The 25,485-nt window shown below is 41.2% G+C and overlaps 3 protein-coding genes and 2 long non-coding RNA genes across 5 annotated transcripts; 2 read left to right on the top strand and 3 right to left on the bottom strand.

Annotated features, from left to right (window-relative positions):
- Positions 1 to 28: 28 nt before the first annotated feature.
- LOC309792303 (ribosomal biogenesis factor-like) lies at positions 29 to 5,377 on the bottom strand. The gene is made up of 4 exons (XM_082601857.1): positions 5,235 to 5,377; positions 2,747 to 2,863; positions 442 to 558; positions 29 to 173 (listed from the first exon to the last, which is right to left on the bottom strand). The coding sequence occupies exons 2-4, from the start codon at positions 2,858 to 2,860 to the stop codon at positions 102 to 104; spliced, it is 303 nt and encodes a 100-aa protein (XP_082457983.1). The 5' UTR covers positions 2,861 to 2,863; positions 5,235 to 5,377; the 3' UTR covers positions 29 to 101.
- Positions 5,378 to 5,468: 91 nt separating this feature from the next.
- On the top strand, positions 5,469 to 9,943 carry LOC309792320. Its single transcript, XR_014291677.1, has 3 exons — positions 5,469 to 6,144; positions 6,582 to 8,099; positions 9,325 to 9,943. It is a non-coding gene; the product is annotated as an uncharacterized lncRNA (long non-coding RNA).
- Positions 9,944 to 10,068: 125 nt separating this feature from the next.
- On the bottom strand, positions 10,069 to 15,413 carry LOC309792298 (ribosomal biogenesis factor-like). Its single transcript, XM_082601852.1, has 4 exons — positions 15,271 to 15,413; positions 12,783 to 12,899; positions 10,482 to 10,598; positions 10,069 to 10,213 (listed from the first exon to the last, which is right to left on the bottom strand). The coding sequence occupies exons 2-4, from the start codon at positions 12,894 to 12,896 to the stop codon at positions 10,142 to 10,144; spliced, it is 303 nt and encodes a 100-aa protein (XP_082457978.1). The 5' UTR covers positions 12,897 to 12,899; positions 15,271 to 15,413; the 3' UTR covers positions 10,069 to 10,141.
- A 91-nt stretch (positions 15,414 to 15,504) lies between these two features.
- Positions 15,505 to 19,972, top strand: LOC309792321. Its single transcript, XR_014291678.1, has 3 exons — positions 15,505 to 16,180; positions 16,618 to 18,132; positions 19,357 to 19,972. It is a non-coding gene; the product is annotated as an uncharacterized lncRNA (long non-coding RNA).
- Positions 19,973 to 20,100: 128 nt separating this feature from the next.
- LOC309792300 (ribosomal biogenesis factor-like) lies at positions 20,101 to 25,445 on the bottom strand. The gene is made up of 4 exons (XM_082601854.1): positions 25,303 to 25,445; positions 22,815 to 22,931; positions 20,514 to 20,630; positions 20,101 to 20,245 (listed from the first exon to the last, which is right to left on the bottom strand). The coding sequence occupies exons 2-4, from the start codon at positions 22,926 to 22,928 to the stop codon at positions 20,174 to 20,176; spliced, it is 303 nt and encodes a 100-aa protein (XP_082457980.1). The 5' UTR covers positions 22,929 to 22,931; positions 25,303 to 25,445; the 3' UTR covers positions 20,101 to 20,173.
- Between the last annotated feature and the right edge of the window lie 40 nt (positions 25,446 to 25,485).

Genomic DNA, 25,485 nt, shown 5'->3' with positions numbered 1-25,485 from the left:
ATGTGCCAATGCCTGTACATTAACAAGATTTTTTAAAATAAAACTGTATAAAGCATTTAATTTATTGGTCTTTTTGGAGAATCTGATGCATCACCAGTGTATTACAACTTAGCCATTAATCTTGTAGCTTCATCAACATCAACTGGTTCGTTTTCATGACACTGCTCAGGAATCTGGAGAGAAAATTACATTTAAAAATTTAGATAACAATAGCAAACAAAAATGACATAATCTACCGACATACAATCTATTATTCAATATAATTTCTTCTAGTTGTACTTTTGGAAATAGAACAATAAATTCCCACATTTTAGACTCAATGTTTTAAAGTCTGAATAAGCTATACATACTACAGAGCCAAATACTAAAAATGACAATCAATACAGGCTTTGAAAATTTGGAGTTTATTAGCCAGAACGAAAGGAAGTGATTTCCACTCACCAGCTGTTTCTGCACAGGTTCCAGGGAAAGGTCTTTTACGAACCATGCAACTACCTTTTGCAAATATACAAAAGCTTCATTCACGATGTTAACTTTTTCATCATTCACGATGTTCATCTTTTAAAAAAAGAAAAAGAGCATTAATCCATGGTCTCACAACCATTAAGGATAAAAATATAGGCTACCTTAATTTAATCTTGTTACCCCCCAAATCTATAAACTCTTATCAATCCTACCAATTTATGGAGACAATTTACCCTAAAATTCTTACAGTCTTATTGGGACATTTTAGACAAAAGGTTCTGTCTTTTTAAAGATAAGAATTATGTGGATATACCTCATACCTTGACTTTCCTGGAATAAACGGGCCAAAATACGTGACCACTATGTTTCTAAGCTACGGTGCTATCGTCTCTCATCTGTAAAATGAGGAACCTGGATGGCATGCTTCCAGTGTCCTTCTAACAGTACGTCTCTGAATCCTTCCTTGATGGAAGTGCCTGGCAGTCTCCTGAGGACAGCGGCCCCTGTAGCCGTCCTCGCTTGAATCTCAAAGGTGGGGGTGGTATTCTTGTTCTTCACAGCTGCTCCCCAACCATTTTTCCTTCAACACTTTTGGCTCTTTTGCATCTTATGCATCAGGACATTCTGACACCCCTGTCCTCATTACTGTCACCTACCAACACCGTGATTACTTGCTCCTTCGTGAAAGATCTCAGACCATGGCTCACTGACCCCTCTCACGCCTGGCGTCGCTGCTTAGTGGCTACGACAAAAACCTATCCTATGGCTTCTTAATCTCTTCAGGTCCTCACCTCCAGGGGTCTTTTCCACGACCTACCTTGCCATGACTCTCATGCATTACCTTAGGCTGCATCATTACCTGTTACCGCACCACCTCCTATCCTTCTATTCACTTATTTTATTAATAGTTCTTAAATCTCACTGAAATCTTTTCCCACCAAGTTCACTACTGTTCACATGTTCATATCCCCGCTTTTTCCTTTAGCCTGCACAGATTCCATGACCACTGATCAGTCGCTCCTTCACACCCTAACTCTACTCCCCTTCTCTCCCTCAATCAGACTTCCCTGCCAACCTAGTTAAACTCAGGTATCAGCCTTTTCTGAGCCCAAAACTGAAGCTCTAGAAAATCATAACTGGCTGACTGGCTTCACTTTAAGTTCGTGGCCACCAACTTCAATTTACCATTTATATAGTACCTGGCGATCGTGCGACCTCCCCCTAAGTTAGGCTGCTTTCTCAGAAAAGTGTTCGATACTTTCTCCAACCACGCTGCCTACCCACAGATCTTTTCCATTAGCAACCGTAGAGCTTCTAGGACTTCCTATCCAAACAAAATAATTTTCCTCAGATACACCAAGCCTTCACCCAGCTGGGGGTCTCTGCACTCACTATTCTTTCTGCCTAGAACATGCTGCTCCCAACACTTCCCAGCAGTTTGCATCACTGGCTCCTGTCAGGCAGGTCTTGGCTTCAATGTCAACCCTGAAGACAATTCTATCTAAAACTGTCACCCCCAAACCCCAGTCATATCACCCAGCTTTATTTCCTTTATAGCATTTCCAAAGTCATGAAATTGCTCCACCAAAAAGTTTAACTCAGCTAATTCATGAAGACTGAAAGATAAAATGTTACATTTCTATGGACCATTATGATAATTACTAAGTCCTCTAGAGGGGACTCCACCTACTACTTAAGCTTGAAAACATGTTCTTGAATAATTGTCTTAAGGAGTCTACTTAATCTTGAAGAACTTTCCCATTCCCCAAATATTTTGAAAAAAAGATAAAGCAACTCCTTTCTTTTCAAATTTTGTATTTTAAGAAACAAAATATTTTATCTTCTATTTTTAGGTTCTTATCTGAGCTATAGATATCTTCAGAGAAATAAGATTTACTGAGAAGAAAAAGAATGGGTGTTGACTGACATTCCATGTCTTGGCTCTGTTGAAAGCTTCTTGAATATATATGAGTTTAGAGATAATTTTTCCATACCATGGTTTTTTATGATTTCTAGGCTCTGAGAAAACTATTAAAACTGTTACTTGGAGCCTCATACATTTGCAGTTAAAATGCCTTCTTCCTTTTGCATTTGAATTCAAGAAAGGGAGGTTATTTTTCTGCATCGTTGTTTCTTTTTTGAAACAAATGTTTAACAATCATCTTGCTTTTGTAGGAAAGGCTAAGAACCTGTTTTAAATATTAGCATTCAGTTTTTCAGTAGCTTTACAATTATGCTTTTCTTGTAAACAATAAAGTCAGAGTGCTTAAGTGATACTAACCTTCTTCAGATTAGTGGTAACTGGCTTTGCTTTATTTTTAACCTTAAAGCTTTTTCGGCTGGCTACCTGGAATACAGTCCTGGACTTCTGTCCTCTTAGTTTGTTCTTGGCCATTGTCTAGGCAAGAAAGAAAAGGAGCTCAATTCAGTTGCCCATGTTTATGAACTGTAAATCAATTTAAGTTTTGGAAGTAAAGGTACCAATTAAATCTAAGAAGTTCCACCTTCCTCCTGATTATTTTTAAAATTGCTGCTTGTATTAAAATTATCTCCATGTCCTTTTGGTCCTACTAGATTTTTCTGTTTCAGTGCAGAGTGTGTAGCTAATTCTTTTCTGCATCTCCAGCACCTGGCCCATAAGAGGCTCCACATTAATTTCTGCCAGTTAGATTCATTAATTAATATTCTCAACACAACAGTTGTTTTCTTTCAGCTCTCTGCAGCATCTGACAATGCTAACCATCACCATCCATCCTTCTGATAGTTTACATACTGCTATTCCATTCTGGTTCCTTTCATACTCTACGACTGACTCTCTTCTCCCTCCTTCTTTCATTCCTTTTTACTTGTCCCATTTTCACTCCTGTGCGCACCTCCTCAAAACCACTACTTAAGCTTACACTTCCTAGCCCCCGCGTTAAATTACTTTCATGACTTCCGCATCACCTCTATGTGAATGGCTCTTGCCTAAAAACTGTACGTATCATCTCTGTTCTATAGCTAAACACACTAAGCCTATAAATTCTACTTGAGAAACATCTCTGAAACCTGTCTTTAACAATGCACGTGAGGGACAATTTAAAAAATATTAATAGTTAAGCTTTATTGAGCTTTTACTACATGTACAGCACTATGCTAACATTTTATGTGTTTTGACTAATTTACTCCTTACAACAACACTTCGTAGGACGTACTATTATCATTACACAGATTAAAAAAAAAAAAAAACTGATGCAAAGAGAAGTTAATCTGCCCATTGTTGCACTAGTAGCCAGAGAATGCCAAGATTCAAAGCCAAGCAGACTAGATCCTGAGCTCTCATTATGTGATGTGGCCTCTCGTATATAAATACAAATGCAGTACAAAAACATGACTTGCTACTGCCTAGTTCAGGACTGGGTTACTGCTTTAGTCCCTACGACTATTTGGTTTGACTCTGGGTTGGGACAAAGTATACCCATGGACCAAATCAGGTCAGGCACCCGTCTTTGTAAATGATGTTTTATTAGAACGCAGCTACGTCCATTCGATTATGTATGTTTTGTCTGTGGCTGCTTTCCTGCGACAACTGTGGCTCGCAAAGCCTAAAATATTTACTATTTGGTCCTTTACAGAAAGACTGTCAACCCCTGGCTTAAGCCACATGCATTCAAGTCTATCCTGCGTAGTGGTATGAAATGAACCGTCCCAATGTTAAAATCCTTCAGTGGCTCCTCCAACCCACAAGGTTTTTGTCCTGACATATTGCTGCTGGAAACCTGACTCTAGCATAAATCTGTCAAAGGTATCTCCTGCTATTTCTCTATACCTACTCTAGTCTACTAATCACTCTCTGAAGACACCTTGCACATTCTTCCTTTCTTCCCTTTGCTCACATTGTATCTCTCCTCCTTCAATGTCTAGCCTCAGGAACAAGAGAGACAGCAATGGTTCCGAACCCCAACAGAACTTCTTCTTAAAAAAAAAATAAAATAAAAAAATGGGGCTTCCCTAGTGGCCCAGTGGTTGAGAGTCAGCCTGCCGATGCAGGGGACACGGGTTCGTGTCCCGGTCTGGGAAGATCCCACATGCCGTGAAGCGGCTGGGCCCGTGAGCCGTGGCCGCTGAGCCTGTGTGTCCGGAGCCTGTGCTCCGCAACGGGAGAGGCCACAACAGTGAGAGGACCACATACCGCAAAAAAAAAGAACACAGTAGGAAATACATGATTATTATAGAAGCAGAAAATACACATAAACCACCCCTAAATTAAATAATCTAAAATCCTTCCAATAAGTAACCAAAATCCAACCATTCATCTAGTATTCATTAATCAATTACTATGTACCAAGTGTGGTACAGAACCTATATACATACATATGAAACATATACAAACACAAGAAACATAAAGATAGGTGCTGTAACTGACAGCATACGAGTGGAGTCACAGAAGGGAAAGATCCAATCGAGTTGGGGACTCGAGGAAGGTTCGTGGAGAAGGTGAGAGCCTAGCTGTGGGGGTAGGGGATAGGGATTTTCTCTAACAACCACGTGGAAACTGGTGACAACAGAACAACCCAAAACTGGTACCCTGCCGTGGGCTGAAGGCCCAGCAGGCATGGGGGTTTTAGGCCTGAGCCAGCAGGCCTGCGGCCGAGTAGGGCTGCCTAAGGCAGCGAGCGACGACGGAACGGAGCCTCCCGACGGCAGCAGCGCGCGGACGGCCAATCCCGTCTCAATCCTCAGAAACTTCACGCCAGCGCGCCGGAAAATTTTTTTTATTAATCTCTCACCAGTCCTCCGATACCCTCGGGCAGGGGTATAAGCTCCACGTAACGCCAGCTGTACGCACAGGATCCAGGAAGTTCCGGAATGAGGGAGCCAGCCAACGGTCCTCTCTCAGGTCGTAGTTCCGCCCACCGGGATAAGCTCCGCCCACAGGGCGGAGTCGTGTCCCGTGAGCTTGGGCTGCAGACGGCGATAAGCCCCGCCCACCGAGCGTCCTTCCGCCCACCGAGCGTCCTTCCGCCCACCGAGCGTCATTCCGCTCACGGGCTTGTTCCCACCCACCTAAAGTAGTCCTGTCCACAGAACCATCTCAGCCGTGGAGCATCCTTCCCTAAACACAGGACCCGCCCTGTGAACATGCTTTGCCGTTCGCTTGGTTAGGAACCTCTACTCAGCTGAGGCGTTGAAGACGTGGCTAAGTCTGCAGTTGCTCGCAGGGGTATGTGTACAGAAACCACCCGAAGTGTCTGAGTCACCAGAGCCACACGGACCGTAACACAGGTGGTCGGCCCTCAGCCGCTTACTGCTGGCTGGCTCTGTCCGCGCTCCCGGGAGGTGGCGCTGCGCACCTCTGGGTGGTGTCCGGGTTTGGTTGCAGCAACAAAGAACCTAATGTCTGGAGTAGATCTGGAACTATAATCTCCCAAGGAAAAATTTGTAGTGAGCTAAAAGTTGAAATGCTTTTCTCATTGAAGCTTCCTTGCTTCAAAATGAGACTTTCTGACAGCACGGCAGAGGCCCAAGAAAATATCAATAAGTTGTAAAACAAGAATCAGGGAACTTTAGAAAATCTTAGAAGAAATATTTTTGCCTTCCAGTTTTATTTCTGTGTGTGTATATTTCCCAGTTAAGGTGTTCTAGGATGAGTTTTCTAGAAAATCGAATCACTTCTTCCAAGAGGATCTTTCCACTAAGGTAACAGTTTTCACATGCTCTCTCCTTATTTTGTCACGGTCTTAGGGAAAGCCAGCTTTTAAACAAATGTAGAAGTACTGACATTTTTATATCACTTTGGTAACGGTACATGAGTTCTGCTCTAAGTATCAAAATAAGGCCAAGGTAGCATTCCCCTTTTGCAAGTGAGAATGCTGAGGTTCAGAGTCTAAGCCATTTTCGGTATCCACACAACTAGTAACTGACAAAGCCAAACTAGAATCCACGTGGGCTGGCCGTCGGTCAAGTCCTCTTCCCGCAAAATCAGGCACTTGCCTGCTTATAGAAAGATGAACCACTTTTACAGTAAATCATTTTATTGTTTATGTCCATCACAAAAAATTAGAGAATACGTTAAGCAATGAGGAATAATTACTTGTCAATGTAATTGTATTAAAAATTCTGTATTTTTTCTAAAGAGTGACTTTTAAAAACACCTTAAAATGCATTATAAAATGCCCATAATGTGTGGCGACAAGACCAAAGTAACATCAAAGCGACAGAAAACCGTTAGATTCTTTCACGAGGCCAGAGTTATCCAGGAATACTGAAGCTAATAAGGTGAGTATAATTATGGTTCCTTGAATGTGAAGTTATTGATGTATATGCAGAAGACAAAGAAATAGATGCAATGGAATGATATTATAGTCTTTATGAAGACTTACGGGCCTAGCTTTCATTTGGAAATGGTGAGATAGGGATACTTACACCACGGGAATAACATGGTTTATACAGGCAAGAGCAGAGGCACTCTATGAGGTATGAGTGAGAAGACATGATTTCTGTTTACTTCTGTTACCTACCAACAGTGTGACTGTGGAAAAGTTACTTCATGTCTCTGTGCCTCCCTCTCCCATATGTAGATGGCTGCTCAGTAAATACCCACTTCAGAGGACATTCATTATCTGCTCAGCATCCCTCTCTGGGGAACCACTCTTCTCCCATTAAGTGATCCTGGTTGAATGAGTAATTACAGTCCTCGTCTAAAGATTTTCCAGCCAGAGCTAGTGGAGACAATTCTTGCTTTTAGTATCCCTGTGCTAGGATGATGTGAAATTGAGGCTGCTAGTTGCCGTCTCCTCCAGCAACTTGAGGGAAGCCTGACTGCAGTGGGAGAGAATAAGAGCAATGCAAAAGAACACAGAGCTGAACAACAGAACACAGGACCTTGGTGATATCATTGGAGTCCTTGGATTCAGCCACAGATGGAAGAAATATCCATCCCTTGTCTTCTCCGTTATCTGAACGAAAACATTGCTTTTTTTTTTTTTATTGGGTTATTTACGTTTTTTCAGTTTGTGTGTGTGTGTGTGTGTGTGTGTGTGTGTGGACCATTTTTAAAGTCTTTATTGAATTTATTACAATATTGCTTCTGTTTTATGTTTTGGTTTTTTGGCTGCGAGGCACGTAGGATCTTAACTCCCCGACCAGGGATCAAACCTACACCCCCTGCATTGGAAGGCGAAGTCCTAACCACTAGACTGCCAGGGAGGTCCCTGTTGGTTTTTTTGTGTTTTGTCTGTTTGTTTATTTGTTTGTTTGCGGTACGAGGGCCTCTCACTGTTGTGGCCTCCCCTGTTGCAGAGCACAGGCTCCGGACGCGCAGGCTCAGCGGCCATGGCTCACGGGCCTAGCCGCTCCGCGGCATGTGGGATCTTCCCGGACCAGGGCACGAACCCGTGTCCCCTGCATTGGCTGGCGGACTCTCAACCACTGCGCCACCAGGGAAGCCCTAATTTCGTACTTTTAATCAAGATGCTGATGTTAAATATAACTGTGCTTAATATCTACTGTGTTTAAATATATGCTGTTTAAATATAACTGCCTTTTTGCTGCTAAAATATATAAAGAGAAGTGTAAAAAGCTCTATATCACATTTCTCTTTCCAGCGGGATCTATTAGTGGAGATATCATTGATGAGTTAATGTCTTCTGATGGTTAAGTAGTTAAAAAATTTAATAAATATAACCTTATACATCAATAAGGCTTTTCTAGAATTTATGAGTGGCACATGATTTAAAAGAAATGAAGAACCTATATTTTTTAACTGCTTAATGTACTATAATGATTCATAGTAAGTTATAGGCATCCTTCAGAATATTTTGCCTGCCTTTTGAGGAAAAAGAATTCATAAGGGGATACTTATCACCTTTACTGAATCAACTTCTGAATTGTTGGCATACTAGCCCTTTTTACACCTGAAGAATTTGGCCAAGAAGAGTAAAACAGTGTATCTGAGTCAAGAGGAAATGTGAAAACATAGTTTTGTAAATACTCCTCCCATGGCCAATTTCAAGCTGCCAATGTGAAGTCAGTATTACTAAGATTAGCCACATCATCGTCTAATCTGAAATAATTCTTAAAAATCAACTAGCTCTAATATGGTAGTTACTTTAGCAGTTACTCTCTGGGCCTCACCTTTCTAAAAGTTCTTGGATTCAGAGTCCTGGCTCCTAACAAATACGTATAGCCGAGACCTAGGAAGTAGCAGCTGTTAAATTAGCCAATGGCACAGTAACCACTTAGACATTTATCAGACACTTCCATAAAAGCAGAGAATTTCAGCATAGTTATTAATTTATGTCTAGTTCCTTTCTCTGTTTTCAAAGTGGTAGCTTATTTAGCAGATCAGAGAAAATACTTTGACCAGTGTTTCTGAATCATAAATTTTAGTGACAAGTTCAACCAATAAAAATTAACTTGTTTCTCAAGCTAACACCTATAATCAATGCATAAAATGTCTTTAAAGAAGAATCTATCAAAATATACACAAAATACAAGTCATTATTTTGATCATTACATTTCCTATTACATATTTTTAAAAAACTTGCTGTATAACATGGGAAACATAATTTGGCTTGGTTTTTTTTTTTTTTTTTGCGGTAGTCGGGCCTCTCACTGTTGTGGCCTCCCCCAGTGTGGAGCACAGGCTCTGGACATGCAGGCCCAGCGGCCATGGCTCACGGGCCCAGCCGCTCCGCGGCAGGTGTGATCCTCCCGGACCAGGGCACGAACCCGTGTCCCCTGCATTGGCAGGCGGACTCCCAACCACTGCGCCACCAGGGAAGCCCTGGCTTGATGTTTTTGATAGTATTTTATGTTAGACATCATTACCTGTAGGTAGAAACCATCTTTAACACTGAATTTATTTTTTGCTTGCAGTGTTTCCGCTTTTACGGCTTTCTCCGACCCCGGCAGATGACTACAACTTTAGATGATAATGAAGGAGTTTGTGATCTGTTTGATGTCCAGATACTAAATTATTAGATTCCATGGAAACTTGGGACTGTTATCTACCTCTAACTGTGTAACATTTTAGACGTCTTAATAACCTAAGTATTTAAAATAATGAATGTAACGCCTTTTTAGTTCACTGATTCTGAAATGTTCTTCCCTAATACTTCCTTTTTCACTTCACAAAACTTCAACCATAAGAACAAAGGATTCTGATTGCTTCAGGGGAAAAAGTGATTTCATATACACCGACTCCCTACCCTCAAGTAATTACATTCTGGAATTTCAACTTTCCCTCCCATTCTGAATCCTTCTGTTTTTTTTTTTTTCCTTATATGAGAGGAAAGTTAAAGTAGACTTAAGGTCATCAAAAACAAAAGAAGTTGGTCAAGGGCTCATCATTTGTTTGTCTTACATTTTTACTGCCACGAGACTGTCCATTTTTCTGTGTACCCTCTGATCCAGACATTCACTGCCACTTACAAAGTGAAGGGTGTAAACTAGGACATGTTAACTGTTTCAGTGAACAGATTTTGTGAAGTGCCTTCTGTTTTAGCACTATAAGTTTATCACATTTTGTTGACTTCTGACATTCCACTTTCCTAGGTTATAGGAAAGATCTGTTTATGTAGTTTGTTTTTAAAATGTGCCAATGCCTGTACATTAACAAGATTTTTTAAAATAAAACTGTATAAAGCATTTAATTTATTGGTCTTTTTGGAGAATCTGATGCATCACCAGTGTATTACAACTTAGCCATTAATCTTGTAGCTTCATCAACATCAACTGGTTCGTTTTCATGACACTGCTCAGGAATCTGGAGAGAAAATTACATTTAAAAATTTAGATAACAATAGCAAACAAAAATGACATAATCTACCGACATACAATCTATTATTCAATATAATTTCTTCTAGTTGTACTTTTGGAAATAGAACAATAAATTCCCACATTTTAGACTCAATGTTTTAAAGTCTGAATAAGCTATACATACTACAGAGCCAAATACTAAAAATGACAATCAATACAGGCTTTGAAAATTTGGAGTTTATTAGCCAGAACGAAAGGAAGTGATTTCCACTCACCAGCTGTTTCTGCACAGGTTCCAGGGAAAGGTCTTTTACGAACCATGCAACTACCTTTTGCAAATATACAAAAGCTTCATTCACGATGTTAACTTTTTCATCATTCACGATGTTCATCTTTTAAAAAAAGAAAAAGAGCATTAATCCATGGTCTCACAACCATTAAGGATAAAAATATAGGCTACCTTAATTTAATCTTGTTACCCCCCAAATCTATAAACTCTTATCAATCCTACCAATTTATGGAGACAATTTACCCTAAAATTCTTACAGTCTTATTGGGACATTTTAGACAAAAGGTTCTGTCTTTTTAAAGATAAGAATTATGTGGATATACCTCATACCTTGACTTTCCTGGAATAAACGGGCCAAAATACGTGACCACTATGTTTCTAAGCTACGGTGCTATCGTCTCTCATCTGTAAAATGAGGAACCTGGATGGCATGCTTCCAGTGTCCTTCTAACAGTACGTCTCTGAATCCTTCCTTGATGGAAGTGCCTGGCAGTCTCCTGAGGACAGCGGCCCCTGTAGCCGTCCTCGCTTGAATCTCAAAGGTGGGGGTGGTATTCTTGTTCTTCACAGCTGCTCCCCAACCATTTTTCCTTCAACACTTTTGGCTCTTTTGCATCTTATGCATCAGGACATTCTGACACCCCTGTCCTCATTACTGTCACCAACACCGTGATTACTTGCTCCTTCGTGAAAGATCTCAGACCATGGCTCACTGACCCCTCTCACGCCTGGCGTCGCTGCTTAGTGGCTACGACAAAAACCTATCCTATGGCTTCTTAATCTCTTCAGGTCCTCACCTCCAGGGGTCTTTTCCACGACCTACCTTGCCATGACTCTCATGCATTACCTTAGGCTGCATCATTACCTGTTACCGCACCACCTCCTATCCTTCTATTCACTTATTTTATTAATAGTTCTTAAATCTCACCGAAATCTTTTCCCACCAAGTTCACTACTGTTCACATGTTCATATCCCCGCTTTTTCCTTTAGCCTGCACAGATTCCATGACCACTGATCAGTCGCTCCTTCACACCCTAACTCTACTTCCCTTCTCTCCCTCAATCAGACTTCCCTGCCAACCTAGTTAAACTCAGGTATCAGCCTTTTCTGAGCCCAAAACTGAAGCTCTAGAAAATCATAACTGGCTGACTGGCTTCACTTTAAGTTCGTGGCCACCAACTTCAATTTACCATTTATATAGTACCTGGCGATCGTGCGACCTCCCCCTAAGTTAGGCTGCTTTCTCAGAAAAGTGTTCGATACTTTCTCCAACCACGCTGCCTACCCACAGATCTTTTCCATTAGCAACCGTAGAGCTTCTAGGACTTCCTATCCAAACAAAATAATTTTCCTCAGATACACCAAGCCTTCACCCAGCTGGGGGTCTCTGCACTCACTATTCTTTCTGCCTAGAACATGCTGCTCCCAACACTTCCCAGCAGTTTGCATCACTGGCTCCTATCAGGCAGGTCTTGGCTTCAATGTCAACCCTGAAGACAATTCTATCTAAAACTGTCACCCCCAAACCCCAGTCATATCACCCAGCTTTATTTCCTTTATAGCATTTCCAAAGTCATGAAATTGCTCCACCAAAAAGTTTAACTCAGCTAATTCATGAAGACTGAAAGATAAAATGTTACATTTCTATGGACCATTATGATAATTACTAAGTCCTCTAGAGGGGACTCCACCTACTACTTAAGCTTGAAAACATGTTCTTGAATAATTGTCTTAAGGAGTCTACTTAATCTTGAAGAACTTTCCCATTCCCCAAATATTTTGAAAAAAAGATAAAGCAACTCCTTTCTTTTCAAATTTTGTATTTTAAGAAACAAAATATTTTATCTTCTATTTTTAGGTTCTTATCTGAGCTATAGATATCTTCAGAGAAATAAGATTTACTGAGAAGAAAAAGAATGGGTGTTGACTGACATTCCATGTCTTGGCTCTGTTGAAAGCTTCTTGAATATATATGAGTTTAGAGATAATTTTTCCATACCATGGTTTTTTATGATTTCTAGGCTCTGAGAAAACTATTAAAACTGTTACTTGGAGCCTCATACATTTGCAGTTAAAATGCCTTCTTCCTTTTGCATTTGAATTCAAGAAAGGGAGGTTATTTTTCTGCATCGTTGTTTCTTTTTTGAAACAAATGTTTAACAATCATCTTGCTTTTGTAGGAAAGGCTAAGAACCTGTTTTAAATATTAGCATTCAGTTTTTCAGTAGCTTTACAATTATGCTTTTCTTGTAAACAATAAAGTCAGAGTGCTTAAGTGATACTAACCTTCTTCAGATTAGTGGTAACTGGCTTTGCTTTATTTTTAACCTTAAAGCTTTTTCGGCTGGCTACCTGGAATACAGTCCTGGACTTCTGTCCTCTTAGTTTGTTCTTGGCCATTGTCTAGGCAAGAAAGAAAAGGAGCTCAATTCAGTTGCCCATGTTTATGAACTGTAAATCAATTTAAGTTTTGGAAGTAAAGGTACCAATTAAATCTAAGAAGTTCCACCTTCCTCCTGATTATTTTTAAAATTGCTGCTTGTATTAAAATTATCTCCATGTCCTTTTGGTCCTACTAGATTTTTCTGTTTCAGTGCAGAGTGTGTAGCTAATTCTTTTCTGCATCTCCAGCACCTGGCCCATAAGAGGCTCCACATTAATTTCTGCCAGTTAGATTCATTAATTAATATTCTCAACACAACAGTTGTTTTCTTTCAGCTCTCTGCAGCATCTGACAATGCTAACCATCACCATCCATCCTTCTGATAGTTTACATACTGCTATTCCATTCTGGTTCCTTTCATACTCTACGACTGACTCTCTTCTCCCTCCTTCTTTCATTCCTTTTTACTTGTCCCATTTTCACTCCTGTGCGCACCTCCTCAAAACCAGTACTTAAGCTTACACTTCCTAGCCCCCGCGTTAAATTACTTTCATGACTTCCGCATCACCTCTATGTGAATGGCTCTTGCCTAAAAACTGTACGTATCATCTCTGTTCTATAGCTAAACACACTAAGCCTATAAATTCTACTTGAGAAACATCTCTGAAACCTGTCTTTAACAATGCACGTGAGGGACAATTTAAAAAATATTAATAGTTAAGCTTTATTGAGCTTTTACTACATGTACAGCACTATGCTAACATTTTATGTGTTTTGACTAATTTACTCCTTACAACAACACTTCGTAGGACGTACTATTATCATTACACAGATTAAAAAAAAAAAAAAACTGATGCAAAGAGAAGTTAATCTGCCCATTGTTGCACTAGTAGCCAGAGAATGCCAAGATTCAAAGCCAAGCAGACTAGATCCTGAGCTCTCATTATGTGATGTGGCCTCTCGTATATAAATACAAATGCAGTACAAAAACATGACTTGCTACTGCCTAGTTCAGGACTGGGTTACTGCTTTAGTCCCTACGACTATTTGGTTTGACTCTGGGTTGGGACAAAGTATACCCATGGACCAAATCAGGTCAGGCACCCGTCTTTGTAAATGATGTTTTATTAGAACGCAGCTACGTCCATTCGATTATGTATGTTTTGTCTGTGGCTGCTTTCCTGCGACAACTGTGGCTCGCAAAGCCTAAAATATTTACTATTTGGTCCTTTACAGAAAGACTGTCAACCCCTGGCTTAAGCCACATGCATTCAAGTCTATCCTGCGTAGTGGTATGAAATGAACCGTCCCAATGTTAAAATCCTTCAGTGGCTCCTCCAACCCACAAGGTTTTTGTCCTGACATATTGCTGCTGGAAACCTGACTCTAGCATAAATCTGTCAAAGGTATCTCCTGCTATTTCTCTATACCTACTCTAGTCTACTAATCACTCTCTGAAGACACCTTGCACATTCTTCCTTTCTTCCCTTTGCTCACATTGTATCTCTCCTCCTTCAATGTCTAGCCTCAGGAACAAGAGAGACAGCAATGGTTCCGAACCCCAACAGAACTTCTTCTTAAAAAAAAAATAAAATAAAAAAATGGGGCTTCCCTAGTGGCCCAGTGGTTGAGAGTCAGCCTGCCGATGCAGGGGACACGGGTTCGTGTCCCGGTCTGGGAAGATCCCACATGCCGTGAAGCGGCTGGGCCCGTGAGCCGTGGCCGCTGAGCCTGTGTGTCCGGAGCCTGTGCTCCGCAACGGGAGAGGCCACAACAGTGAGAGGACCACATACCGCAAAAAAAAAGAACACAGTAGGAAATACATGATTATTATAGAAGCAGAAAATACACATAAACCACCCCTAAATTAAATAATCTAAAATCCTTCCAATAAGTAACCAAAATCCAACCATTCATCTAGTATTCATTAATCAATTACTATGTACCAAGTGTGGTACAGAACCTATATACATACATATGAAACATATACAAACACAAGAAACATAAAGATAGGTGCTGTAACTGACAGCATACGAGTGGAGTCACAGAAGGGAAAGATCCAATCGAGTTGGGGACTCGAGGAAGGTTCGTGGAGAAGGTGAGAGCCTAGCTGTGGGGGTAGGGGATAGGGATTTTCTCTAACAACCACGTGGAAACTGGTGACAACAGAACAACCCAAAACTGGTACCCTGCCGTGGGCTGAAGGCCCAGCAGGCATGGGGGTTTTAGGCCTGAGCCAGCAGGCCTGCGGCCGAGTAGGGCTGCCTAAGGCAGCGAGCGACGACGGAACGGAGCCTCCCGACGGCAGCAGCGCGCGGACGGCCAATCCCGTCTCAATCCTCAGAAACTTCACGCCAGCGCGCCGGAAAATTTTTTTTATTAATCTCTCACCAGTCCTCCGATACCCTCGGGCAGGGGTATAAGCTCCACGTAACGCCAGCTGTACGCACAGGATCCAGGAAGTTCCGGAATGAGGGAGCCAGCCAACGGTCCTCTCTCAGGTCGTAGTTCCGCCCACCGGGATAAGCTCCGCCCACAGGGCGGAGTCGTGTCCCGTGAGCTTGGGCTGCAGACGGCGATAAGCCCCGCCCACCGAGCGTCCTTCCGCCCACCGAGCGTCCTTCCGCCCACCGAGCGTCATTCCGCTCACGGGCTTGTTCCCACCCACCTAAAGTAGTCCTGTCCACAGAACCATCTCAGCCGTGGAGCATCCTTCCCTAAACACAGGACCCGCCCTGTGAACATGCTTTGCCGTTCGCTTGGTTAGGAACCTCTACTCAGCTGAGGCGTTGAAGACGTGGCTAAGTCTGCAGTTGCTCGCAGGGGTATGTGTACAGAAACCACCCGAAGTGTCTGAGTCACCAGAGCCACACGGACCGTAACACAGGTGGTCGGCCCTCAGCCGCTTACTGCTGGCTGGCTCTGTCCGCGCTCCCGGGAGGTGGCGCTGCGCACCTCTGGGTGGTGTCCGGGTTTGGTTGCAGCAACAAAGAACCTAATGTCTGGAGTAGATCTGGAACTATAATCTCCCAAGGAAAAATTTGTAGTGAGCTAAAAGTTGAAATGCTTTTCTCATTGAAGCTTCCTTGCTTCAAAATGAGACTTTCTGACAGCACGGCAGAGGCCCAAGAAAATATCAATAAGTTGTAAAACAAGAATCAGGGAACTTTAGAAAATCTTAGAAGAAATATTTTTGCCTTCCAGTTTTATTTCTGTGTGTGTATATTTCCCAGTTAAGGTGTTCTAGGATGAGTTTTCTAGAAAATCGAATCACTTCTTCCAAGAGGATCTTTCCACTAAGGTAACAGTTTTCACATGCTCTCTCCTTATTTTGTCACGGTCTTAGGGAAAGCCAGCTTTTAAACAAATGTAGAAGTACTGACATTTTTATATCACTTTGGTAACGGTACATGAGTTCTGCTCTAAGTATCAAAATAAGGCCAAGGTAGCATTCCCCTTTTGCAAGTGAGAATGCTGAGGTTCAGAGTCTAAGCCATTTTCGGTATCCACACAACTAGTAACTGACAAAGCCAAACTAGAATCCACGTGGGCTGGCCGTCGGTCAAGTCCTCTTCCCGCAAAATCAGGCACTTGCCTGCTTATAGAAAGATGAACCACTTTTACAGTAAATCATTTTATTGTTTATGTCCATCACAAAAAATTAGAGAATACGTTAAGCAATGAGGAATAATTACTTGTCAATGTAATTGTATTAAAAATTCTGTATTTTTTCTAAAGAGTGACTTTTAAAAACACCTTAAAATGCATTATAAAATGCCCATAATGTGTGGCGACAAGACCAAAGTAACATCAAAGCGACAGAAAACCGTTAGATTCTTTCACGAGGCCAGAGTTATCCAGGAATACTGAAGCTAATAAGGTGAGTATAATTATGGTTCCTTGAATGTGAAGTTATTGATGTATATGCAGAAGACAAAGAAATAGATGCAATGGAATGATATTATAGTCTTTATGAAGACTTACGGGCCTAGCTTTCATTTGGAAATGGTGAGATAGGGATACTTACACCACGGGAATAACATGGTTTATACAGGCAAGAGCAGAGGCACTCTATGAGGTATGAGTGAGAAGACATGATTTCTGTTTACTTCTGTTACCTACCAACAGTGTGACTGTGGAAAAGTTACTTCATGTCTCTGTGCCTCCCTCTCCCATATGTAGATGGCTGCTCAGTAAATACCCACTTCAGAGGACATTCATTATCTGCTCAGCATCCCTCTCTGGGGAACCACTCTTCTCCCATTAAGTGATCCTGGTTGAATGAGTAATTACAGTCCTCGTCTAAAGATTTTCCAGCCAGAGCTAGTGGAGACAATTCTTGCTTTTAGTATCCCTGTGCTAGGATGATGTGAAATTGAGGCTGCTAGTTGCCGTCTCCTCCAGCAACTTGAGGGAAGCCTGACTGCAGTGGGAGAGAATAAGAGCAATGCAAAAGAACACAGAGCTGAACAACAGAACACAGGACCTTGGTGATATCATTGGAGTCCTTGGATTCAGCCACAGATGGAAGAAATATCCATCCCTTGTCTTCTCCGTTATCTGAACGAAAACATTGCTTTTTTTTTTTTTTATTGGGTTATTTACGTTTTTTCAGTTTGTGTGTGTGTGTGTGTGTGTGTGTGTGGACCATTTTTAAAGTCTTTATTGAATTTATTACAATATTGCTTCTGTTTTATGTTTTGGTTTTTTGGCTGCGAGGCACGTAGGATCTTAACTCCCCGACCAGGGATCAAACCTACACCCCCTGCATTGGAAGGCGAAGTCCTAACCACTAGACTGCCAGGGAGGTCCCTGTTGGTTTTTTTGTGTTTTGTCTGTTTGTTTATTTGTTTGTTTGCGGTACGAGGGCCTCTCACTGTTGTGGCCTCCCCTGTTGCAGAGCACAGGCTCCGGACGCGCAGGCTCAGCGGCCATGGCTCACGGGCCTAGCCGCTCCGCGGCATGTGGGATCTTCCCGGACCAGGGCACGAACCCGTGTCCCCTGCATTGGCTGGCGGACTCTCAACCACTGCGCCACCAGGGAAGCCCTAATTTCGTACTTTTAATCAAGATGCTGATGTTAAATATAACTGTGCTTAATATCTACTGTGTTTAAATATATGCTGTTTAAATATAACTGCCTTTTTGCTGCTAAAATATATAAAGAGAAGTGTAAAAAGCTCTATATCACATTTCTCTTTCCAGCGGGATCTATTAGTGGAGATATCATTGATGAGTTAATGTCTTCTGATGGTTAAGTAGTTAAAAAATTTAATAAATATAACCTTATACATCAATAAGGCTTTTCTAGAATTTATGAGTGGCACATGATTTAAAAGAAATGAAGAACCTATATTTTTTAACTGCTTAATGTACTATAATGATTCATAGTAAGTTATAGGCATCCTTCAGAATATTTTGCCTGCCTTTAAGGAAAAAGAATTCATAAGGGGATACTTATCACCTTTACTGAATCAACTTCTGAATTGTTGGCATACTAGCCCTTTTTACACCTGAAGAATTTGGCCAAGAAGAGTAAAACAGTGTATCTGAGTCAAGAGGAAATGTGAAAACATAGTTTTGTAAATACTCCTCCCATGGCCAATTTCAAGCTGCCAATGTGAAGTCAGTATTACTAAGATTAGCCACATCATCGTCTAATCTGAAATAATTCTTAAAAATCAACTAGCTCTAATATGGTAGTTACTTTAGCAGTTACTCTCTGGGCCTCACCTTTCTAAAAGTTCTTGGATTCAGAGTCCTGGCTCCTAACAAATACGTATAGCCGAGACCTAGGAAGTAGCAGCTGTTAAATTAGCCAATGGCACAGTAACCACTTAGACATTTATCAGACACTTCCATAAAAGCAGAGAATTTCAGCATAGTTATTAATTTATGTCTAGTTCCTTTCTCTGTTTTCAAAGTGGTAGCTTATTTAGCAGATCAGAGAAAATACTTTGACCAGTGTTTCTGAATCATAAATTTTAGTGACAAGTTCAACCAATAAAAATTAACTTGTTTCTCAAGCTAACACCTATAATCAATGCATAAAATGTCTTTAAAGAAGAATCTATCAAAATATACACAAAATACAAGTCATTATTTTGATCATTACATTTCCTATTACATATTTTTAAAAAACTTGCTGTATAACATGGGAAACATAATTTGGCTTGGTTTTTTTTTTTTTTTTTGCGGTAGTCGGGCCTCTCACTGTTGTGGCCTCCCCCAGTGTGGAGCACAGGCTCTGGACATGCAGGCCCAGCGGCCATGGCTCACGGGCCCAGCCGCTCCGCGGCAGGTGTGATCCTCCCGGACCAGGGCACGAACCCGTGTCCCCTGCATTGGCAGGCGGACTCCCAACCACTGCGCCACCAGGGAAGCCCTGGCTTGATGTTTTTGATAGTATTTTATGTTAGACATCATTACCTGTAGGTAGAAACCATCTTTAACACTGAATTTATTTTTTGCTTGCAGTGTTTCCGCTTTTACGGCTTTCTCCGACCCCGGCAGATGACTACAACTTTAGATGATAATGAAGGAGTTTGTGATCTGTTTGATGTCCAGATACTAAATTATTAGATTCCATGGAAACTTGGGACTGTTATCTACCTCTAACTGTGTAACATTTTAGACGTCTTAATAACCTAAGTATTTAAAATAATGAATGTAACGCCTTTTTAGTTCACTGATTCTGAAATGTTCTTCCCTAATACTTCCTTTTTCACTTCACAAAACTTCAACCATAAGAACAAAGGATTCTGATTGCTTCAGGGGAAAAAGTGATTTCATATACACCGACTCCCTACCCTCAAGTAATTACATTCTGGAATTTCAACTTTCCCTCCCATTCTGAATCCTTCTGTTTTTTTTTTTTTCCTTATATGAGAGGAAAGTTAAAGTAGACTTAAGGTCATCAAAAACAAAAGAAGTTGGTCAAGGGCTCATCATTTGTTTGTCTTACATTTTTACTGCCACGAGACTGTCCATTTTTCTGTGTACCCTCTGATCCAGACATTCACTGCCACTTATAAAGTGAAGGGTGTAAACTAGGACATGTTAACTGTTTCAGTGAACAGATTTTGTGAAGTGCCTTCTGTTTTAGCACTATAAGTTTATCACATTTTGTTGACTTCTGACATTCCACTTTCCTAGGTTATAGGAAAGATCTGTTTATGTAGTTTGTTTTTAAAATGTGCCAATGCCTGTACATTAACAAGATTTTTTAAAATAAAACTGTATAAAGCATTTAATTTATTGGTCTTTTTGGAGAATCTGATGCATCACCAGTGTATTACAACTTAGCCATTAATCTTGTAGCTTCATCAACATCAACTGGTTCGTTTTCATGACACTGCTCAGGAATCTGGAGAGAAAATTACATTTAAAAATTTAGATAACAATAGCAAACAAAAATGACATAATCTACCGACATACAATCTATTATTCAATATAATTTCTTCTAGTTGTACTTTTGGAAATAGAACAATAAATTCCCACATTTTAGACTCAATGTTTTAAAGTCTGAATAAGCTATACATACTACAGAGCCAAATACTAAAAATGACAATCAATACAGGCTTTGAAAATTTGGAGTTTATTAGCCAGAACGAAAGGAAGTGATTTCCACTCACCAGCTGTTTCTGCACAGGTTCCAGGGAAAGGTCTTTTACGAACCATGCAACTACCTTTTGCAAATATACAAAAGCTTCATTCACGATGTTAACTTTTTCATCATTCACGATGTTCATCTTTTAAAAAAAGAAAAAGAGCATTAATCCATGGTCTCACAACCATTAAGGATAAAAATATAGGCTACCTTAATTTAATCTTGTTACCCCCCAAATCTATAAACTCTTATCAATCCTACCAATTTATGGAGACAATTTACCCTAAAATTCTTACAGTCTTATTGGGACATTTTAGACAAAAGGTTCTGTCTTTTTAAAGATAAGAATTATGTGGATATACCTCATACCTTGACTTTCCTGGAATAAACGGGCCAAAATACGTGACCACTATGTTTCTAAGCTACGGTGCTATCGTCTCTCATCTGTAAAATGAGGAACCTGGATGGCATGCTTCCAGTGTCCTTCTAACAGTACGTCTCTGAATCCTTCCTTGATGGAAGTGCCTGGCAGTCTCCTGAGGACAGCGGCCCCTGTAGCCGTCCTCGCTTGAATCTCAAAGGTGGGGGTGGTATTCTTGTTCTTCACAGCTGCTCCCCAACCATTTTTCCTTCAACACTTTTGGCTCTTTTGCATCTTATGCATCAGGACATTCTGACACCCCTGTCCTCATTACTGTCACCAACACCGTGATTACTTGCTCCTTCGTGAAAGATCTCAGACCATGGCTCACTGACCCCTCTCACGCCTGGCGTCGCTGCTTAGTGGCTACGACAAAAACCTATCCTATGGCTTCTTAATCTCTTCAGGTCCTCACCTCCAGGGGTCTTTTCCACGACCTACCTTGCCATGACTCTCATGCATTACCTTAGGCTGCATCATTACCTGTTACCGCACCACCTCCTATCCTTCTATTCACTTATTTTATTAATAGTTCTTAAATCTCACCGAAATCTTTTCCCACCAAGTTCACTACTGTTCACATGTTCATATCCCCGCTTTTTCCTTTAGCCTGCACAGATTCCATGACCACTGATCAGTCGCTCCTTCACACCCTAACTCTACTTCCCTTCTCTCCCTCAATCAGACTTCCCTGCCAACCTAGTTAAACTCAGGTATCAGCCTTTTCTGAGCCCAAAACTGAAGCTCTAGAAAATCATAACTGGCTGACTGGCTTCACTTTAAGTTCGTGGCCACCAACTTCAATTTACCATTTATATAGTACCTGGCGATCGTGCGACCTCCCCCTAAGTTAGGCTGCTTTCTCAGAAAAGTGTTCGATACTTTCTCCAACCACGCTGCCTACCCACAGATCTTTTCTATTAGCAACCGTAGAGCTTCTAGGACTTCCTATCCAAACAAAATAATTTTCCTCAGATACACCAAGCCTTCACCCAGCTGGGGGTCTCTGCACTCACTATTCTTTCTGCCTAGAACATGCTGCTCCCAACACTTCCCAGCAGTTTGCATCACTGGCTCCTGTCAGGCAGGTCTTGGCTTCAATGTCAACCCTGAAGACAATTCTATCTAAAACTGTCACCCCCAAACCCCAGTCATATCACCCAGCTTTATTTCCTTTATAGCATTTCCAAAGTCATGAAATTGCTCCACCAAAAAGTTTAACTCAGCTAATTCATGAAGACTGAAAGATAAAATGTTACATTTCTATGGACCATTATGATAATTACTAAGTCCTCTAGAGGGGACTCCACCTACTACTTAAGCTTGAAAACATGTTCTTGAATAATTGTCTTAAGGAGTCTACTTAATCTTGAAGAACTTTCCCATTCCCCAAATATTTTGAAAAAAAGATAAAGCAACTCCTTTCTTTTCAAATTTTGTATTTTAAGAAACAAAATATTTTATCTTCTATTTTTAGGTTCTTATCTGAGCTATAGATATCTTCAGAGAAATAAGATTTACTGAGAAGAAAAAGAATGGGTGTTGACTGACATTCCATGTCTTGGCTCTGTTGAAAGCTTCTTGAATATATATGAGTTTAGAGATAATTTTTCCATACCATGGTTTTTTATGATTTCTAGGCTCTGAGAAAACTATTAAAACTGTTACTTGGAGCCTCATACATTTGCAGTTAAAATGCCTTCTTCCTTTTGCATTTGAATTCAAGAAAGGGAGGTTATTTTTCTGCATCGTTGTTTCTTTTTTGAAACAAATGTTTAACAATCATCTTGCTTTTGTAGGAAAGGCTAAGAACCTGTTTTAAATATTAGCATTCAGTTTTTCAGTAGCTTTACAATTATGCTTTTCTTGTAAACAATAAAGTCAGAGTGCTTAAGTGATACTAACCTTCTTCAGATTAGTGGTAACTGGCTTTGCTTTATTTTTAACCTTAAAGCTTTTTCGGCTGGCTACCTGGAATACAGTCCTGGACTTCTGTCCTCTTAGTTTGTTCTTGGCCATTGTCTAGGCAAGAAAGAAAAGGAGCTCAATTCAGTTGCCCATGTTTATGAACTGTAAATCAATTTAAGTTTTGGAAGTAAAGGTACCAATTAAATCTAAGAAGTTCCACCTTCCTCCTGATTATTTTTAAAATTGCTGCTTGTATTAAAATTATCTCCATGTCCTTTTGGTCCTACTAGATTTTTCTGTTTCAGTGCAGAGTGTGTAGCTAATTCTTTTCTGCATCTCCAGCACCTGGCCCATAAGAGGCTCCACATTAATTTCTGCCAGTTAGATTCATTAATTAATATTCTCAACACAACAGTTGTTTTCTTTCAGCTCTCTGCAGCATCTGACAATGCTAACCATCACCATCCATCCTTCTGATAGTTTACATACTGCTATTCCATTCTGGTTCCTTTCATACTCTACGACTGACTCTCTTCTCCCTCCTTCTTTCATTCCTTTTTACTTGTCCCATTTTCACTCCTGTGCGCACCTCCTCAAAACCACTACTTAAGCTTACACTTCCTAGCCCCCGCGTTAAATTACTTTCATGACTTCCGCATCACCTCTATGTGAATGGCTCTTGCCTAAAAACTGTACGTATTATCTCTGTTCTATAGCTAAACACACTAAGCCTATAAATTCTACTTGAGAAACATCTCTGAAACCTGTCTTTAACAATGCACGTGAGGGACAATTTAAAAAATATTAATAGTTAAGCTTTATTGAGCTTTTACTACATGTACAGCACTATGCTAACATTTTATGTGTTTTGACTAATTTACTCCTTACAACAACACTTCGTAGGACGTACTATTATCATTACACAGATTAAAAAAAAAAAAAAACTGATGCAAAGAGAAGTTAATCTGCCCATTGTTGCACTAGTAGCCAGAGAATGCCAAGATTCAAAGCCAAGCAGACTAGATCCTGAGCTCTCATTATGTGATGTGGCCTCTCGTATATAAATACAAATGCAGTACAAAAACATGACTTGCTACTGCCTAGTTCAGGACTGGGTTACTGCTTTAGTCCCTACGACTATTTGGTTTGACTCTGGGTTGGGACAAAGTATACCCATGGACCAAATCAGGTCAGGCACCCGTCTTTGTAAATGATGTTTTATTAGAACGCAGCTACGTCCATTCGATTATGTATGTTTTGTCTGTGGCTGCTTTCCTGCGACAACTGTGGCTCGCAAAGCCTAAAATATTTACTATTTGGTCCTTTACAGAAAGACTGTCAACCCCTGGCTTAAGCCACATGCATTCAAGTCTATCCTGCGTAGTGGTATGAAATGAACCGTCCCAATGTTAAAATCCTTCAGTGGCTCCTCCAACCCACAAGGTTTTTGTCCTGACATATTGCTGCTGGAAACCTGACTCTAGCATAAATCTGTCAAAGGTATCTCCTGCTATTTCTCTATACCTACTCTAGTCTACTAATCACTCTCTGAAGACACCTTGCACATTCTTCCTTTCTTCCCTTTGCTCACATTGTATCTCTCCTCCTTCAATGTCTAGCCTCAGGAACAAGAGAGACAGCAATGGTTCCGAACCCCAACAGAACTTCTTCTTAAAAAAAAAATAAAATAAAAAAATGGGGCTTCCCTAGTGGCCCAGTGGTTGAGAGTCAGCCTGCCGATGCAGGGGACACGGGTTCGTGTCCCGGTCTGGGAAGATCCCACATGCCGTGAAGCAGCTGGGCCCGTGAGCCGTGGCCGCTGAGCCTGTGTGTCCGGAGCCTGTGCTCCGCAACGGGAGAGGCCACAACAGTGAGAGGACCACATACCGCAAAAAAAAAGAACACAGTAGGAAATACATGATTATTATAGAAGCAGAAAATACACATAAACCACCCCTAAATTAAATAATCTAAAATCCTTCCAATAAGTAACCAAAATCCAACCATTCATCTAGTATTCATTAATCAATTACTATGTACCAAGTGTGGTACAGAACCTATATACATACATATGAAACATATACAAACACAAGAAACATAAAGATAGGTGCTGTAACTGACAGCATACGAGTGGAGTCACAGAAGGGAAAGATCCAATCGAGTTGGGGACTCGAGGAAGGTTCGTGGAGAAGGTGAGAGCCTAGCTGTGGGGGTAGGGGATAGGGATTTTCTCTAACAACCACGTGGAAACTGGTGACAACAGAACAACCCAAAACTGGTACCCTGCCGTGGGCTGAAGGCCCAGCAGGCATGGGGGTTTTAGGCCTGAGCCAGCAGGCCTGCGGCCGAGTAGGGCTGCCTAAGGCAGCGAGCGACGACGGAACGGAGCCTCCCGACGGCAGCAGCGCGCGGACGGCCAATCCCGTCTCAATCCTCAGAAACTTCACGCCAGCGCGCCGGAAAATTTTTTTTATTAATCTCTCACCAGTCCTCCGATACCCTCGGGCAGGGGTATAAGCTCCACGTAACGCCAGCTGTACGCACAGGATCCAGGAAGTTCCGGAATGAGGGAGCCAGCCAACGGTCCTCTCTCAGGTCGTAGTTCCGCCCACCGGGATAAGCTCCGCCCACAGGGCGGAGTCGTGTCCCGTGAGCTTGGGCTGCAGAC

The sequence above is a fragment of the Mesoplodon mirus genome (assembly GCF_964341445.2).
Source record: "Mesoplodon mirus genome assembly, chromosome: 16".
Classification (NCBI taxonomy): domain Eukaryota; kingdom Metazoa; phylum Chordata; class Mammalia; order Artiodactyla; family Ziphiidae; genus Mesoplodon; species Mesoplodon mirus.
This window is presented reverse-complemented; position numbering and strand designations above follow the sequence as displayed.

Coding starts and splice junctions, on each gene's coding strand:
- LOC309792298 (XM_082601852.1), bottom strand. CDS start 12,896: ATGGCCAAGAACAAACTAAGAGGACAGAAGTCCAGGACTGTATTCCAG. Junction 10,599..12,782: donor TTACCACTAATCTGAAGAAG/GTTAGTATCACT, acceptor TTTTTTTAAAAG/ATGAACATCGTGAATGATGA. Junction 10,214..10,481: donor AACCTGTGCAGAAACAGCTG/GTGAGTGGAAAT, acceptor TTTTCTCTCCAG/ATTCCTGAGCAGTGTCATGA.
- LOC309792300 (XM_082601854.1), bottom strand. CDS start 22,928: ATGGCCAAGAACAAACTAAGAGGACAGAAGTCCAGGACTGTATTCCAG. Junction 20,631..22,814: donor TTACCACTAATCTGAAGAAG/GTTAGTATCACT, acceptor TTTTTTTAAAAG/ATGAACATCGTGAATGATGA. Junction 20,246..20,513: donor AACCTGTGCAGAAACAGCTG/GTGAGTGGAAAT, acceptor TTTTCTCTCCAG/ATTCCTGAGCAGTGTCATGA.
- LOC309792303 (XM_082601857.1), bottom strand. CDS start 2,860: ATGGCCAAGAACAAACTAAGAGGACAGAAGTCCAGGACTGTATTCCAG. Junction 559..2,746: donor TTACCACTAATCTGAAGAAG/GTTAGTATCACT, acceptor TTTTTTTAAAAG/ATGAACATCGTGAATGATGA. Junction 174..441: donor AACCTGTGCAGAAACAGCTG/GTGAGTGGAAAT, acceptor TTTTCTCTCCAG/ATTCCTGAGCAGTGTCATGA.